An 18,284-nucleotide genomic window follows, 5' to 3' on the forward strand; every position below is an offset into this window, starting at 1 on the left:
TACCCCACCATGGACAACATTGCTGCTCTAGATTTAGCATACTGAACAGTTTTCTCCTTCGTGGAAGTTAGTCTCATAGTACCCTCAGACCTTAGATTCCTCCTCGGCTGAAACCCCTCCCACAGATTTTGAAAGTTCAATGGAACAGATCTAAACAAGCTCTGATCTAATCTAATCTTCCATTTGTGGGTCGCACAAACCTATACAAGCTCAAGAGAGGAAGAGGAAAAAAGCCCCCCATATCTCTCTTCACTTATCTCCCCCTATGCTCCTCCCCATGATCTCCATTCGTCGGACAAGCCCCTCTTATCTGTACCCTTCTGTTCCACTGCCAACTCCAGACTCTGCCCCTTCTTTCTTGCGGCGTATGCCTGGAACAGGCTGCCTGAATCAATACGTCATGCTAGCAGCGTTCAAATCTAAGCTAAAAGCCCACTTTTTAAAATCTGTTTTCAACTCCTAACTCCCACTCATGGCTGTCAGATACCTATACTCACTGTATCATTTCTTCTACCATAATCTCCCCAACCCCGAAATGTCCTAGCAGGGACTGTCTATTGTATATTAAAATGTACAGTGCTTTAGAAATAATAAATAGCAATAGTATTAGTTGCTTGGAGAAGCAAGGGGAGGGGCCTAGGAGGAGGGGGTGATGTGTCACTGATAACATTTTATAACAAACCTTTTGCGACACTGGGAGCCAATGCAGCTGTTTTAGCACAGGGGTAGTATGTTCTCTGCGTGAGATTCCCAAAATCAACCTCGCAGTAGACTTCATCAATTGCTGCAATGCCCTACATTTAATCTTAGTCCAAAGTAAAGCATATTACAATAATCTAGGCGTGTCGAAATCAATGCCTGTGCCACCGAACGAAAATCTTATGGCAGAAGCATTGGTTTACAGTACTTCAGGAAAATCTGACTTCTCTAAGCCTTACACAGTTTCTACGCAGCAGAGAAATTAGGATGTACTCCTCAGTAATCTTAGATGCTCTAACTTCAGTGATTTTGTTTTCTACCTAAAGACTTTAAGCTCTTAAAGTACCTACAACTATGTTGTTCTTGTCCCGATATTTCCACCTACCTCAGGTAAAATGTTTTTTTGTTTTTAAATTTTATTAATTTTTCAAGCCAACGAAAGTACAGAACAATATATATATATATATATATATATATATATATACACAATCATTAATCCACCACAGTAAGCACTTACAATGTCAATAATAATACATAAAGAATAACCCTCCTCCTTTCTCTTCTGTAGACATAGAACATAACAAAGCAAAGATATACCCCTCCCAACCTCCCACCCTACCCAGGATGTGTGTATAATTCCACAAAAAACTAAAGATAAAAGACAATTATAACAAAGTAATAAAAGATGTCAATGGGCCCCAAATCAAATTAAATAATGTGCTATGCCCCAACATATCAGCATGTAGCAGAGGCATAAATGTGCCCACCAAAAAGGAAAATTAAGGCGATTACAATTTTTCCAATTACAAGTAACCATCTGTATGGCTACCCCGGTCATAATAAGGAGTAGCTGGCTTTTATATCGGTCCAAAGGGGGTTTAAGATGTAATAACGTCCCACATATGACTATATCATATGTCAATGGGATCGATGACTCCAGTACAGTGTTAATCTGTCCCCATATTGACTTCCAAAAACTAAGTATTAAAGGACAGTAAAACAACAGATGGTCCAATGTCCCAATGTCAAGATGACAGTGCCAGCATCTGTTAGATTTAGAATTATCTAACTTCTGTAGACAAACCGGGGTCCAAAAAATCCTATGCAACAAGAAAAACCAAGTTTGTCTCAGAGATGCTGACACTACATCTCATCCTCCAAGACCAAATTCGTGGCCATTGAGTAGCAGAAATCTGCTGTTTAATCTCAATGCTCTAACTATCTCTCAAACTTGTTTTTGGTTTCTTTATTTATAACATTTTATTGAAGGAATCAAATAAATATATAATACAAAGAGATATTCATTACAATTAGATTCACAATAATAATATTTCCATACATATTTCTATCATTCCTCCAAAATATATTTCCATATGACCTAATCCATTCCTTTCTACACCCCCCTTGATCCCTTCCCCTTCCCCCCTACCCACAGTCTAATCACTGGTCAAAAAAAACTCTTCAGCAGTTCTAGATACAGTGAAGTCTGCCTACCCCGATGAGGTCTTTTTTCCTCCTTAAATAAAAATAAAAAGTAGTGATATTTCCTTATTCATTACATTTTATATTTTCTGGCTGAGCACCACTTGTGGTTGATTATCTTCAAGCAGAGTATAGGCTACAGCATGGGAAGCCTCAAATTTGTTATGATTTTTTATTTATTTAAAATTATTTGTAGCCTGCCTATCTACAAATCTAGGTGAGGAACAGTAAAAACATACATAATCATTGAGAAAGAAACAAACCTTCAATAACAACAAAACATCAAGCTTCCAAGGTTATATAAGGACAATAGAATTTTGTTAGACATTTGGCAGACATTAAAATTTATTAATAATTTAACACCTATTCCGATCCATAGATCCACTTGTCAGTCCCTTTGGCTGAACTCCAAGATTCAAATTGGCGGGTTTAAAGTCATCTGGAAGCATTGGATGAAAGCAGGCATACGTACTCTGGATGATGTAGTATCACATGGAAAGATGCTTGACTTTTCACGACTGCAACACAAAGTCTCAAAGTTATAGATGGTTGCAGTTGAAGCAAGCCATTCAGAAGGAGTTCCCTAATTGGCAAAATCTTAAAAATCAGTATAGCTTGCCGGTCCTTTGCTTCCAGACAGACTTCCTGGGACATCAGGCCACTCAGTGGTACAAATTAATATCTGAATATTTGAATAAGAAACCAAAGACTGGTCTTCATGACATTTGGAGCATTGAGATAAAGCATCAGATTACTGCGTCTCAATGGCCACGAATTTGGACTTGGAGGATGAGATGTACGGCGTCTGCATCTTTGAGATAAACATGGTTTTTCTTGTTACATAGAGCGTTTTGGACCCTTGTTCGATTACAGAAATTAGATAGTTCCAAGTCTAATAGATGCTGACACTGTCGTCTCGAAGTTGGGACATTGGATCATCTATTGTACTATTGTCCCTTGATACTTAAATTTTGGAGATCCATCTGGGATCAAGTGAACAAAATATTGGAAAATCCAGTGGCATTGGCATACGATACCATCCTATTTGGTACGTTAATGAGGGCTAAAAGCCAAATATCTGCTCAGAATAACAAACTTCTCTTTATGACAAGGGTTGCCATACAACTTATTTTGAGGAACTGGAAAAACTGGGATTGATTAAATTATACTTTTTGGTGGGAATCTCTATGTCACACTTTTAAAATGGAACGTATGGTGGCCATACAACAGGGACATTATAGGAAGTTTATGGATATTTGGGAGCCATTGACAAAATTCTATAAGGAGTGATTGTTGATTTTCCCCTTTTGATAATACATGTCCAGGGTGGGTAGGTGGGAGGGGGCTGGGAAGATTTTTTTTTTAATTATTTTGAGTGCAAATTTTTGGATAAGTAGAAGAGGGGGAATGATATATGTATTTGTCATAGAATATAATTCTGAGTGAATTTAAGTGCTGTTAAAGTGTAAATGACTGTATAATATGTTGTACTTATTTTTGGCTTTAAAATGAATAAAGATTTACAAAAAAAAAAAAATAACAGCAAAACACAAAAAATATTGAAGCCTACCCCGATGAGGTCTTATTTCCTCCTTAAATAAAAATGAAAAGTAGTAATATTTCCTCATTCATTACGTTTTATATTTGTGGTTGATTATCTTGTGGTATATTTTTTTGTGGACCCTTTGATTACTCCCTTTTTTTGGGCGTACTCTGCTTGAAGACATGCCGCCTTCTTTAGATGAGAAAATCAGTAATTAAAACGTGTATTAAATTAGTCCAATAAAAAAGGTGGTATCCTATTTTCACTTCTCTGTTTTATTTTATTTCTATTTATTGTTTTGAATATGGATCACAGAAATACGAGTACTGCCCTGACAAGCTGAACATTTCTTCTCATCTTCTAATAATACAGTTGAGGTAGAACTACTGCTAAATTGTGCCCTGTGCCATATTTACAGATGTAGATGAATGCGACGGAAGCCATCGTTGTCAGCATGGCTGCCAGAACATAATTGGAGGATACAGATGCGGCTGCCCACAAGGATATCTCCAGCACTACCAATGGAATCAGTGTGTTGGCAAGTGGTTTTTATTTGTCTTAATAAAAGGCTCTACATTAATGAACTTTAAGGCAGGAAATAACTTTGTTCAGATAAAAAATGAACTGTCTCATCACATAGATATAAATATTTTTTTTCTAACTCATGGCTGTTTTACATAGGGAGAGGGTATCATTCTCTAAGGATGGGAAGACCCACATGAAATAAATTCCACAGCTTCTCAAAATATTTTTCATGGATTAATTTTCTTGGAAATGTTGGATTAAAACAGGTGATACTGGCTTTGTTGATCTGTAATTTATACTGTAATTTATTTCAGGAAAACGGGAACATAGTGTGCCAATATTAGGTGTAAATTCAGTGCTTTCTGGGCTCTTCTCCTGGTGATCTCCATAGAGGCCTAAGGTTTTAGCAGGTAGGCGGAGAAGCCAGGATTTGAAATTATGCTATTATTATTAAATTTAAGAGACTAACTGTTTCCCCAAAAATCAGAAAGTACTTTTATGGTACAAAAGGTACTTTTATGTTATAAAAAAGCAAACAGGATGCTAGGAATTATTAGAAAAGGGATGTTAACAAGACTAAGAATGTTATAAAGCCCCTGTATCGTTCCATGGAGTGACCTCGTCTGGAGTATTGCGTTCAATTCTTGTGTTCTTATCTCAAGAAAGATATAGTGGTGCTAGAAAAGGTTCAAAGAAGAGCGGCCAAGATGGTAAAGGGGATGGAACTCCTCTCGTATGAGGAAAGACTAAAAGAGTTAGGGCTCTTCAGCTTGGAAAAGAGACGGCTGAGGGGAGATATGACTGAAGTCTACAAAATCCTGAATCAAGAATTGCAGGGACTAAGGGACATTCGATAAAGTTACAGGGAGGAGATTTTTTTTCACTCAGAGAATAGTCGAGCTCTAGAACGCATTGCCAGAGGTTCTAATCTAATCTTTCATTTGTGAGTCGCACATACCTATACAGGCTCAAGGCAACAGATCAAAGATAAGGGAAAGTAGAAGGGGAAGGGGGTAAAGAGAAGCTAGAGGAGTGAACATTGAAGTAGAGGGAGCTATACAGAAACTAAGACAGTTAATTGTCAAAGAGGTGAGTCTTCAGGTTTTTTCTGAATGTGATGTAGTTTGTCTCTTTCCTGATAGCTTCAGGTAGGTCATTCCAGGTTTTTACACCCAGATAAGTTAACATAGAGTGGAAAATTCACTTGTAGTGTAGGTATTTTGTGGATGGCAGATTTAGTTGGATTCTATTAAGGATAGTGTAGCTGTTTTTAAGGAAGGTTTGGACAAGTTCCTGGAGGAAAAGTCCATAGTCTGTTATTGAGAAAGACATGGGGGAAGCCACTGCTTGCCCTGGCTCGATAGCATGGAATGTTGCTGCTCCTTGGGTTTTGGCCGGGTGCAGGTGACCTGGATTGGCCACCGTGAGAATGGGCTACTGGGCTTGATGGATCATTGGTCTGACCCAGTAAGATTATTCTTATGTTCACATCTGCAGCTTGTTTTCAGATGGCTGGGAAGAGCTTTTGTTTTGTTTTACATACATACTGTATATAAATACGTGCATACATACATACACTAAACTAAACCTTAAGTTTATATACCGCATCATCTCCACGGATGTGGACCTCGGCACAGTTTACAAGAACTTAAAATATTGGAAGAGAAGGAAAAAAAAAGGTTTACATGAACTTATATATAGAAGAGAAGAGTAAGGGGGATAGAATTACATTTTAGTGAAAAGCCAGGTTTTCAGTTGCTGGTCGCTGACCAAAATGGCGGCGATGTAGAGGAGCTGCGAGAGACGTTTTCAACAAGTTCCTAATCTGCGTTTTTCAAATACCTTACACGGATGCCTCCTAAGAGGAAAGGGGTGCTTAGGGCTTCTGCCTCGTCGGCCCTGACGTCCACCCCGATTCAGCAGACGATGGACCGTTTCTTCGCGCCTTCTCCGGCGCTCACACAGGCTGGAGTGGAGAGCTCGGCGTTGGGCGGGGACGGGAGGGAGTCACTGGCCCTTTCGGGCACTGAAACATCGTTGTCTCCTTCAGCTCCCACGACGCCTCCGTGTCCGGCTACAGCCGAAACGCTGTGGCGAGAGACACACGCTTCCGGAAGTGAAAGCGTGGGGTCTCCCGGCGAGGGCTCAGCGTTGTCGGCGGGACGGCAGAGGGAATCAACAGCAGAGAGAGGGGATTTTTCCCTCTCTCAAACGGAGGTTTCTTTGAACAGCATCTGGCAATTGTTGCAGAGGATGGAAGAGAAAATTGAAAAATCAACTGATGAGGTAACAAAATTAAATGATAAACTGGAAATTTTGACTGGGTCAGTTGAATCTATGAAAATGGAGTTTACAGGCCAAGCCAAGCAAATGCAGGGGGACATACAACAATTGCAACAATTTAAATTGGCTTCAATTAAAGACAGCTCTACCATTCATAAGAAATTAGAACAATTTGAAAATTTTAATAGGCGTTTGAACCTCCGCTTTCTAAATTTTCCTCAAACTTCAGGAATGTTACCTATTGATTTGTTGAAAAGATACTTCATTGAGAATTTGGAAATTTCTTCTAACTGTATTCCTCCAATTAACAAAATTTATTACCTACCAAATAAAAAGTTGTCTGACGGAAATGGAAAGGCAAATGGAAATGAGATTGGGAAAGTAAGAGAAGGAGAGACAAATGTGATAGATTTTGCAAATGTGACGGCTTTATTGGAACAAACGATAACATCTGAAATGGACAGAGCAACATTATTAGTATCATTTGTTTTTGAACAGGATGTGAATATGATTATGAAATTGTTTTTCAAAAATTCCCAAAAATTATTTGGGGGTCGGAAAATATGGATATATCCTGATGTAGCTAAGACTACACAAGAACGGAGGAAAGAGTTTCTTGCAATGCGACAACAGACTATAAATATTGGAGCAACATTTTTATTGGTGTATCCCTGCAAATGCCTGGTTAGGTACTTAGGTGTTAAATATGTTTTTTTCTCTCCTAACCATCTGAAGGAATTTCTAGATGTTAAGCAGATCATTAAGGATTAAAGATCATGGGATAATAATAGTAATGGGCGCTAGATACATTATGCCTTTCTTCTTTGCTTTATTCCTTTAATTTCTCTCTAATTTTAGTTTTGGTCATCCCCTGTTTATTGTGGTCTAAGAAGGGGTTTATCAGTATGATTTTTGTTGAAAAGTATTATTGTGTTAAAAATTTTTCTTCCCTGTATTCAATGTAACAAGAACTAATTCTTGTAAAATAAGATTGTATAATTATATAAATAAAAAATGACAAAAAAAAAAAAAAGGTTTTCAGTTGCTTGCGGAATAATTGGAGGGAGCCCAGGTTCCGCAGCGGGGTAGTAAGGTCGTTGCAAAGACCTGTGATTCTGAAGAGAAGGGATTTTCCCAGTTTGCCTGCATAGCGAATACCGTGTAGAGAGGGGAAGGATAGTTTATACCTTTGGGCGGGTCTGTTAGAGTCAGGACTCGAGGAGTTATAAGATAGTGGGATTAAGGGAGGAAGGATGCCATGAATGATCTTAAAAGCCAGGCAGGAGCATTTGAAATGGATTCTGGAAATCACTGGGAGCCAGTGAAGTTTGGCTAGGAGTGGGGAGACATGGTCAGACTTGCATTTTGCAAAGATCAACTTGGCTGCAGTATTCTGGATTAGCTGGAGTTTTTGAAGACTTTTTTTTGATAGGCTTAAGTAGATGGCATTGCAGTAGTCTAGTTTGGAGAGGATGATGGATTGGACAAGGACGGCGAAATGTTGTTGGCGAAAATAGGATCTTACTTTCCTCAGCATGTGGAGGCTGAAAAAGCATGATTTAGCCAAGGAGTTGAGGTGGTCATTGAGGGAGAGAGAAGAATCGATAATGATGCCAAGGACCTTGCAGTGCAGCGCCTGAGGGTAGTGCAAAGAGGGTGGGCAGGTGTTCTAATTTTGGGCCAAGCCAGAGTAATTTTGTTTTTGATCCATTCAATTTTATCTGTACCGAGAAGGACCAGGAATGGAGTCTCATTATGCAAGCTGTAATGTTCTCGTGGAGGTTGGTGAGGTTCTGGTCTTTCTCAAGGAAGACAAGGATGTCATCAGCGTATGTGTAGATTGTTTCAAGGGGGGATAATTGGAGGAGTTTCAGGGAGGACATATAGATGTTAAAGAGAATAGGGGATAGGGGTGATCCCTGAGGGACACCGCAAGATGGTGTCCAAGGAACGGACATGGTGCCATTTGTGTTGACAGTGTAGGAGCGAGAGCATAGGAAGTTTGAGAACCACTTTAGGACGGTGGATTCAATTCCTATCTCGGAAAGTTGATAAAGTAGTATGTCGTGGTGGACAACATCAAAAGCTGCAGAGAGATCGAATTGTAATAGGACAGCAAATTTGTTATGAGAATGTAGTTGTTGCACCTTAGAAATTAAGGAAACTAGGAGCGATTCGGTGTTGAAGCTGGGTCTGAAGCCATATTAGTAGGGATGGAGGATGGAGAATCTCTCTAGGTAAGAAGAGAGCTGGGTGGAGACTATGGCCTCTAGCATTTTAGTTGGGAGAGGGATATTTGCTATGGGGCGGTAGTTAGATGGTAAGGAAGGGTATACACAGTGTATACATATATATATATATATATAGATTTGTTTAAAACCTGTTTAGATAAACTCAAGAGAGTTTCAATATTCATGTGACATTTTGTCAAAACTTCATTTGGACCATTTAAATTACAGATCAACCAAGCCAGTATGTGCCATTTTTTACATTCACAGTAAATTAAGGACATGACTGGTCACAAACATGCTGTACATAAGAGGAATGATATAAGGAAGAGTCATTCTTCTGGTTTCCGTTTAGCTGACGAGGAGGGTCTTTACTGCTCTTCGGAATGCCATTAGTGAGTTCTATGATCTTATCCGTTCAGGCAGCTGGTTCCATATTCGAGGGATAAAGTAGGAGCACTTACGAGCCATTTCCATCTGGAGAGATCTTCCCTCTCCCTATGTAAAATAGCCATGAGTTGGAAGTATTCTGGAAAGCTTTCAAATCGAAAATCTACTGGCTTCTAGATGGGTATCAACATCAATTACCATATGGATGGGAAAACAAAACAAAAGCTCTTCCCAGCCATCGGAAAACAAGCTGCAAATGTGGTTGTAACATAAAAGTACCTATTTTAGAAATCTAATGCACACACTTTCTAATTTGGGGGGAAACAGTTACTCTTTAAAGCCTACTAATAGCATAATTTCAAATTCTGGCTTCTCCGCCTGCCAGCTAAAAGCTTAGGTCTCTATGGAAGCCACCAGGAGATGAGTCCTGAATTATACCTAATATACTGAATTATACCTAATATTGCCACACTATGCCCCTGTTTTCCTGAAATAAATTACCAGAACAGCTCCATCTGCAGAAGAAGCTCTTAAGTACATCTCCTGCTGTGGAATCATATCTCATGATAAGAGCCATAAATTCATGTAGCTGCAGGGACAATCAGTAATTCATTTCAAGAACAAGGTCAGGAGTGGTGGAGGGAAATACAATGTTTTCAATGCTCTGTCTCCATCCTGTTGTTCAAGGGTATCTGCACTCCTTCTCGACTGGGCCCCCACTTCCCATACTACAAGGACTATTTGTAGGACTAGCCCATGGGTATCTGATGCTCTAGGTCAGTATTTCTCAACTTGGTTCTTGAGTACCCCCTTGCCAGTGAGAATGTCAGGCACAAAAGAGATTTGCATATAATGGAGGACGTGTATGCAAATCAAGTTTATGCATATTCATTGTGGATATCCTGAAAATCTGATTGGCAAGGAGGTACTCCATGACCGAGTTGAGAAACACTGCTCTAGGTGAGCCTTCAGCTATGCTTTCGCCCCCAACAAGGAATGGCTCACAGCTCAAGGCCCTCCCCTCTAAACATGGTATTCAACATTTCTCTCTTTCCCTACTTCCCTCCTCCCTTGGTCTCCATCTTTTCTTTCTCCCCCTGCTCGTGGTCTCCAACATCAATTTTTTCCACACATACACATCCCATGGTTTCCAGCATCTATCTCTTCTACCCTACCTCCAGTTCCACCCCATTCCATGGACTTCAGCATCTCTGTTGTTCCTTCCTTTCCTATTTTCACTCCCCCACCACCCCACAAAGTGATTAGGTCTTACCTCCTTTCCTCCAAGGCAGCAACTCAGCAGTTGACAGTTATAAATGTATCATGGCTAGCACAGTGCCTTGAACATCTGCACATGATCAAGACCTGTTGATTCTGGCCTCCTCCAAACTTCCTGTTTCAGATGGGATGGGAACCTGCACATGTGGCATTTTCTATCACTATCATCACTACCCAGGAAGAAGGGAGGTAAAGCCTGTATACCTGTGGATAGAGAGAGGGAGGGAAGGAAGGATAGGGAACCAAGAAACCAAGTGCCAATGCTGCCCCTAAATTGTAATGCCCTAGGATCTGCCCAGTCTGCCTAGAGGACGGACTGGAGATAATTATGTAGACGGTATTTATGTCACTGTCTACTTGACTAAAAGGATTTTCCAGCCTTGGAATGTGTTATAACCTTCATGTTGAGTCTATTGTGTTCTAATTTTTAAAAAAACCATGAAGAGTCCTGGCTTAGGTTAGAGCTATTTGGAGTTATTGTTTGACTAGCTGATCAAGTATCACATTTTGGTTTTGGAAAGATGGGTACAGAGATGTCTATCTTGAACTTAGCTTTCAAGAACATGTCATAAAGTCTCATAACTCTGGTCCTGCTCATTTTAACAAGCATATATAAAGATCTGTCTTTGTTATTCCATATTTTCGGGATGTTTCTGCTTTTAATTATGCATTCCTCATGTTCTGATATGTTAAACAGTCCTCTGTGAGCAGTCTAGACATTTGTTCCCATTTACTTGCATGAGAACTCAAAGATTATTTAAAACTTGTTGATAAAAAAAGTTCACTTTGATAGATAGATAAAGATTACAATTTGACTGGTTCCTAAAAGAAGAGGCTGTGTTCCACTTAGGCATGCAGCTGGTCTTATCTCTGTACTGCATAGGAACTTTCTTAGATAATTGTCAGATTCTTACGCCAGAAATAATGACACCAGCATTCCTCAATGCAAAGCTTGAGAGTCAGTGGCTGGGCCCATTCATACTCTGATTCTATGTGAGCCAAGTATAAGATAATGAAGCCATTGTGACATCACTGATGAGGTTGGCTCATAGGCATTGCTGGAATGAGGCTTTATGACATCACAATCTCAGCTCTAGAATGTTGCTACTCTTTGGGTTTCTGCCAGGTACTTGGGACCTGGGTTGGCCATTGTTGGAAACAGGATACTGGACTTGATGGACCTTCAGTCCGTCCCAGTATGGCACGGTCTTATGATCTAACCATCCGGTGTCATTATCTCAACTTCAGTCCTTCTACACCAGCATTCTTCAATGCAAGGCTTGAGGGTCAGTGGTTGTGCCCATTCATACTCTGATTCTTCCTTCTGTCCTTAAAGAATGACATGTAGATGGTTCCTGTGGTTATCGATGGAGATGGGAATGGTGATGAATTTTGTCACCGTGTCATTCTCTACTCCAAATGTTTGGTACCTGGATCTGAATTCATACAAAGGATCAGGCTCTATAGCAATATTCCAATCTAGAACCCTGTTATATGGGACAATGGGCAAAGCAAGGCTGGACCTGGACACAAAATCCTCAGGGTGGCATGATAAGATTAAAGTATAAGTCAGTACTGAAAGAAGCAGTATGACGTGGAAATCTGCATGCTTGGATGCAAGATCAAGACATTTGTGTTAAAAAACAAAATAGGCTAGAAAAGTGGAAAGCCTTTTAGTTGCTGGAAACAGTGGCATAGTAAGAGGGGGCGAGGGGGGCAGTCCGCCCTGGGCGCCATGTTGATGGGGGTGCCAGCACCCTTTCTCTCTGCCCCCCTGCCTCTTCCCATTCCTCCCCGCCACGTGTGCGCCCCATTCCCTTCCCTCATACCTCTTGTTGAAGTTGTTGTTTGTGGCGGTCAACAGCGTGCTCTTTGTGATCCCATCAGCTCTCCCACTGATGTCACTTCCGGGTGCTGTGCATAGGAAGTGACAGAGGGAGAGCCAATAGGGTCGCGAGGAGCACATTGTTGACTGCCGTGAGCAATAACTTCAACTACAGGTATGAGGAAAGGGAAGGGAAGGGGGCGCGCGCTTGGCAGGTGGGATCGGGGAAGGAGTGGGGGAGCATAGACGAGGTAGGGGAGGAGCACCACCTCCCCAGGCACCTCTCACCCTCACTACGCCACTGAACATTTTTTTATTCTCAGCAACAACTTTTCTTGGGCCAGTCCGGTCCTTTTTGGAGGGAGGGGGCAGAAGGGGAGGGGTTGTTTCAGCATCTATAGCAGAAGTATTTTTTAACTGGACTCTGAACCTTCCCTGTGTAGCCTTAGAACTAGGTCTTCCTGGTTTAATCTCTTTTATTATTTAGATTTTTTTTTTCTCCTTTTGCAATTCTCTTTTGCAATACTTTAACACACTCTGCAAAAACAGTTGCTGACAGCCATAGCTGGTCCCTTAAAAGAGCTGATTTTGAAAAAGGCTTGATATGTGTGATGTTCAGAGTTAACTATCTGTCTTGATCTAATCCCACTTCCTGACCTGTTCAGAATTTAAGCATACCAGTTAGACATCTAGTCAAACTTAGCTAAATTTCACCACGCAGAGAGAAAAATGTTTAAAGGCTTTGATCTAGCCAAGGGCTAGATTTGCTAAAAGGTACTACTGCATTACCATGCAGTAATATGCATTATTTCCCACAGGTCCCATTTTATGCATTGGGACCTCTTTATCAACAATATGCATTCCTAATAGCATATGCTAATACGGTAGTGCACAATAAAGCAATTCCTATATCCTTATCTGCTAGTTATTCCCTGCCCTGTGTTATTCCTCCTGGGAAGGGATCATTCAGCTGCTCCTGAAATCTAAAGGACAGGTAGAGTTTGAGCAAAAGACTAGGAGAAAGGGAGCCAATTCAATCTCTTTAGAGGTTCAATTTATGCTACTATGTTGTAGAATACAGCAGTATAGAACTGGGATAACCTAGCAGAGGTTGGCAATTCCCGTCCACCATGAATATGTATGAGATGGATCTGCATGCACTGCCTCCTTGAGATGCAAATCTCTCTCATGCATATTTATTGTGGATATCCTGAAAACCTGACCTGGCTCCGGCTCTCGAGGACCGGAATTGCCTACCCCTGACCTAGCAGGAAAACCACAAAGAAAAGACTAAGGGGCATAGTTATTGTACCACTAGCTTGGCTGTTTTAGAACAGATCCCATTATATGCAATGAGACCTAGTTCCTAATAGCTAGGGTTGCCAGATGTCCAGATTTCCCCAGACATGGCCAGGTTTTGAAAAGCCTCCTCAAATCGTGTTGGGCAAGAAGGAAATCTGCGTGTGACAACATTGCGTGGTATCCATGCATGTGCGTTTTTCCTCCCTGCCCAAGAGCAGTCAGCGGGGACAGGTCTAGGGGGTCCAGAATTTCCTATTGGAAAATCTGGCAACCCTGCTAATAGATGGGGTTAACGGTAAAATAACATGTCTTAATAGTGGCCGACCTACATTGATAACTTCCGCTTTGATGAAAGGAAATAGAGATGACTCTAGAAATCGAAATCACTGCTATGTATAATAAAAGTAAGCAAAGTATATGTCAATCAAGCCATTGTGACATCACTTATGAAGTTGATTCTTAGACATTGGTGGAATGAGGCATTATGACATCACAATATCAGCTCTAGCTGCCAGAGACTGAGGGGCATCTTTATCAATGTGGGCTAACATGCTGTTTCAGCACAGATAGCGCAAAATACAGGGGAAACAAATCCACAGAAGACAGAATAATAAAAACAAGTGGAATTGTCCAATAAGAAAAGGTGCAACAAATAAAGATGTCTTTCAACTCATCTGGACAATCAGGTTATTCTTTATTCTTCCAAAAATACTCGACCCGACATGTACATGTTTCGGCCCTACGGCCTGCGTCAGGAGTCTATAGATAATGTACAAAATCATATAAACACATATAAAACCATATCAACACTATGATAATAAAATATATGATAGTAAAATATTAAACACATTCAAAATCTTAAAAATATTAAAAAAGATTAGAAAAGAAACAGCAATTAGTATATAAAAATATCATTAACCAATGCAAAAAAACATATACTTTAATAAGTCGAACATAAAAATTAATACATAAATACAAATGTGTAAATAAACTTATCATGTAAATATCATATAAATTTAAAATCAACCATAACAACAACATATCATATGGATTAAAATCAAACATAATTTAGATATTACAACAAAGCAATCTAGATATTTGCTCTTCTATTGTTTCATTTTCAAGTATACTGTTGTTCATTGGTCTAATATTTTTATTTTTATTTATATCTATTATTTTTATTAATATTTTTATAATATATGCTATATATATTGTCTCTAGTGTTTAGATATAATTTATTTTTTTGCGCTTATTGATTATATAATGTTTAAACACATTGATTGGTTTCTGATTGGTTTCTGCTTATTGATTATAAAGGTTTTTGTTATTATTATATATATTTTAGTGGCAATAAATATATATATATTTTCATATATATTTATATATATATTTTTTTATATTTTTTTACTCTATTGATAATTATACATTGACTCCTAGGAATAATGCATTGATTATTTTTAATCATTTTCATTATTTTTAATTACCTTATTATTTATTTTGATTCGTTATTTTTTATTGATATGAAATATCTAGATTGCTTTGTTGTAATATCTAAATTATGTTTGATTTTAATCCATATGATATGTTGTTGTTATGGTTGATTTTAAATTTATATGATATTTACATGATAAGTTTATTTACACATTTGTATTTATGTATTAATTTTTATGTTCGACTTATTAAAGTATATGTTTTTTGCATTGGTTAATGATATTTTTATATACTAATTGCTGTTTCTTTTCTAATCTTTTTTAATATTTTTAAGATTTTGAATGTGTTTAATATTTTACTATCATATATTTTATTATCATAGTGTTGATATGGTTTTATATGTGTTTATATGATTTTGTACATTATCTATAGACTCCTGACGCAGGCCGTAGGGCCGAAACATGTACATGTCGGGTCGAGTATTTTTGGAAGAATAAAGAATAACCTGATTGTCCAGATGAGTTGAAAGACATCTTTATTTGTTGCACCTTTTCTTATTGGACAATTCCACTTGTTTTTATTATTATGTTTCAGCACAGGTTCCATTTTATGCAATGAGGTCTAGTTATTAATAACTGGAGTTAATAGTAAAATAACACATCTTAATGGTAGCCCATGTTGATAACTCCTTCCCCCACCCTCCTTCAGAATAAATTCTCTCAGTGCATTAATGAAAGCTTTCCTATGTATTTCTCTACAGATGAGAATGAATGCCTCAACATGCAAATTTGTGGAGGAGCATCCTGCCATAATACGCTAGGAAGTTTCAAGTGTACATGTCCTACAGGATTTCAGTATGAACAATTTGCTGGGGCTTGCCAAGATATCAATGAATGTGGCTCATCTCAACACTCGTGCAGTTACGGCTGTTCAAATACAGAAGGTGGCTATGCATGTGGATGTCCACCTGGTTACTTCAGAATAGGACAAGGGTAAGATCTAAGTTTAAAACAGAGGCATGGTGTCTAATTTGATGAGGGTAGCAGTCTGCCCAAGACTGTTAAGGACCTATAAACCTGTTGGATACCTGTGCTATAATTAAATTAGGCAGTATAGCAAGAATTTGCTGTATTCTGATTGAATTGTGCCTCGTGGGTTTATACTGATTCAGATTTGCATTCAGAATTCTGAGTTGACAATAATCAGATTGGGAAGGGAAATCTGAATTTTTCCAGTTGAGATTGGATTTGGCAGGCTTCACTTCACTCAGTCTGATTTAGTTTGCATATTAGCATACCAATTTGCTTTGTAACACTGAACACTTGAACTGGCTCAGATTCATACTGTTGCAGTGAAATTAGAGCTATAGTTTTGCAACTGAGTATACAAATAAGAACTATGTATAAGCTCTGAGCACCTCAAAAACAGTGAGCTAGACAGAGTTGCTACTACTTTGAATACATAGTAAACTGGGTTATGTAGATGTAAGTTCAATTCTGGATGCAGTAGGAGAGGGTTCATTGTGGCTTAACTACTGTAATTTGAGTTGAATCCAACTCTCTCTACCCTGGTTTGTTAGTGGCTGAAATCTGATCCAAACTAGTTCATCCATCTTGTATGTACATTCAGCACAGTTACTTACCGTAACATCTGTTATCCAGGGACAGCAGGCAGATATTCTCTACATGTGGTTGACGTCATCCACGGAGCCCCGACGCGGACAGCTTTTCAAGCAAACTTGATTGAAGATTTCAAGTTTGCTGGTGCTGCACCATGCATGTGTGTGCCTTCCCGCTCCACTAGAGGGCCCATCCCCTCCTCGTGGTCTTCAGTTCAGATAGCTAGCAAAGAAGCCAACCCCGGGGAGGTGGGAGGGTTGCGAGAATATCTGCCTGCTGTCCCTGGATAACACCTGTTACGGTAAGTAACTGTGCTTTATCTCAGGACAAGCAGGCAGCATATTCTCTACATGTGGGTGACCTCCAAGCTAACCAAAAAAGGGACGGAGGGAAGTTGGCAATTTAGGAAAACAGATTACGCAACACCAACTGGCCAAACTGGCCGTCGCGCCTGGATAAAGCGTCCAAACAGTAGTGAGAGGAGCTCCAACAACAACAACCAACAGAGCAGCATGTCAAGGAGGGAGGCACTGCAATGTGCTGGGAAGAGGGATCCCGATCCTGCCGCCACTGAGACGCTGGGTCCAATGGAGGGACACGAAGAGGAAACCAGGCGAACGGCAGGACATGAACCGTGGAGACCCATTGATCTAAAAGGATCAGCATCTGCACCGCTGAAACACCAGCTGACTCAGGCGCAGAAGGGCGGCCTGCCGAGGCAGAGGCAGAAACGACCAGAGGCGGACCGAGGACAGAGGGGCCACCTTCCGGCATAAACGAACAAGGGCCTCCCACTTAGGCCAAGACAAGAAGGAACGCAGACAAACTGGGTTCAGGTCCGCCCCGACGGACTCCCGAGATTGGGGTGGACAGAGGCGCTGAACCGCTCCCGGACTAGAAACTAGTGCAGGTCACGAAGGGCCAGGACCAGACGCAGATGGGATGACGGGCACGCCCAACAGACAGAGGCGAGGCTATACCCCCATGCGTAGACACAAAGGAGACACCCCCCCCGAAGGGAGGGGAGAAATCTCCAGAAGGAGAGCAGCCCGGAGGCTATTCTAGAATAGTCAAAAGGACGGCCAGGAGTCACCGAAGCCGGCGGCTGGACCGTAACCCGGCACTGCTGCAGCTATTGTGGCCGCTGCGAAGGAGGCCGAGAGAACACAGGAAAGGTATCCAGAGAGCACCTCCGGAGAGGGAGTCCAAACTGCCAAGGCAGAAGGGATTCAGCTGAAGGCGTACCAGAGAAGCAAAGGACCGGTCGCGTTCTGAGAGACAGTTAGTGGCCGCCGCAAGGGAGGCCTCAAGAAGCGCAGTACCCATGCAAGTAAGAGTGGCGAGACAATCCTGGAGATTCGGGTCCCGAGCCACACTCTGCGCCAAGCGAGATGACGCATGGTGGGAGCAATAGAGCCGGAGCTGGGAGAGAGTCTTCTCCAGGAGACCAAACTCCGTACTACGAGATTCCGGCACGGCTGCCCGGAACGAACCGAAGAGAAAGCGGGGAACCCTCGAATCTCTGACAGGAGCCAGAGACGTCGAGGCATAGAGCCCCAGGCGAAGTCGAGACACAAAGTCCCTGTCGATACCGGGGCACAAAACCGCAGTTGACGTCGAGGTACAAAGCCCCCAGCGACGTTGAGGCACCAAGCCTCAGTCAACGTCGAGGCACAAGG

The 18,284-nt window shown here is 40.7% G+C and overlaps 1 protein-coding gene across 4 annotated transcripts in view; it reads left to right on the forward strand.

The window, feature by feature from the left end:
- FBN1 (fibrillin 1) overlaps positions 1 to 18,284 on the forward strand; it is a 342,377-nt gene that overhangs the window by 313,028 nt on the left and 11,065 nt on the right. For all 4 annotated transcript variants that reach the window (XM_033919694.1, XM_033919696.1, XM_033919695.1 and 1 more), the window contains 2 exons: positions 4,143 to 4,262; positions 15,747 to 15,978. In XM_033919694.1, the coding sequence (XP_033775585.1) occupies positions 4,143 to 4,262; positions 15,747 to 15,978 (352 nt within the window). The remainder of the gene's footprint in view (positions 1 to 4,142; positions 4,263 to 15,746; positions 15,979 to 18,284) is intronic.

The sequence above is a fragment of the Geotrypetes seraphini genome, chromosome 14 (genome assembly GCF_902459505.1).
Source record: "Geotrypetes seraphini chromosome 14, aGeoSer1.1, whole genome shotgun sequence".
In the NCBI taxonomy this organism is placed as follows: Eukaryota; Metazoa; Chordata; class Amphibia; order Gymnophiona; family Dermophiidae; genus Geotrypetes; species Geotrypetes seraphini.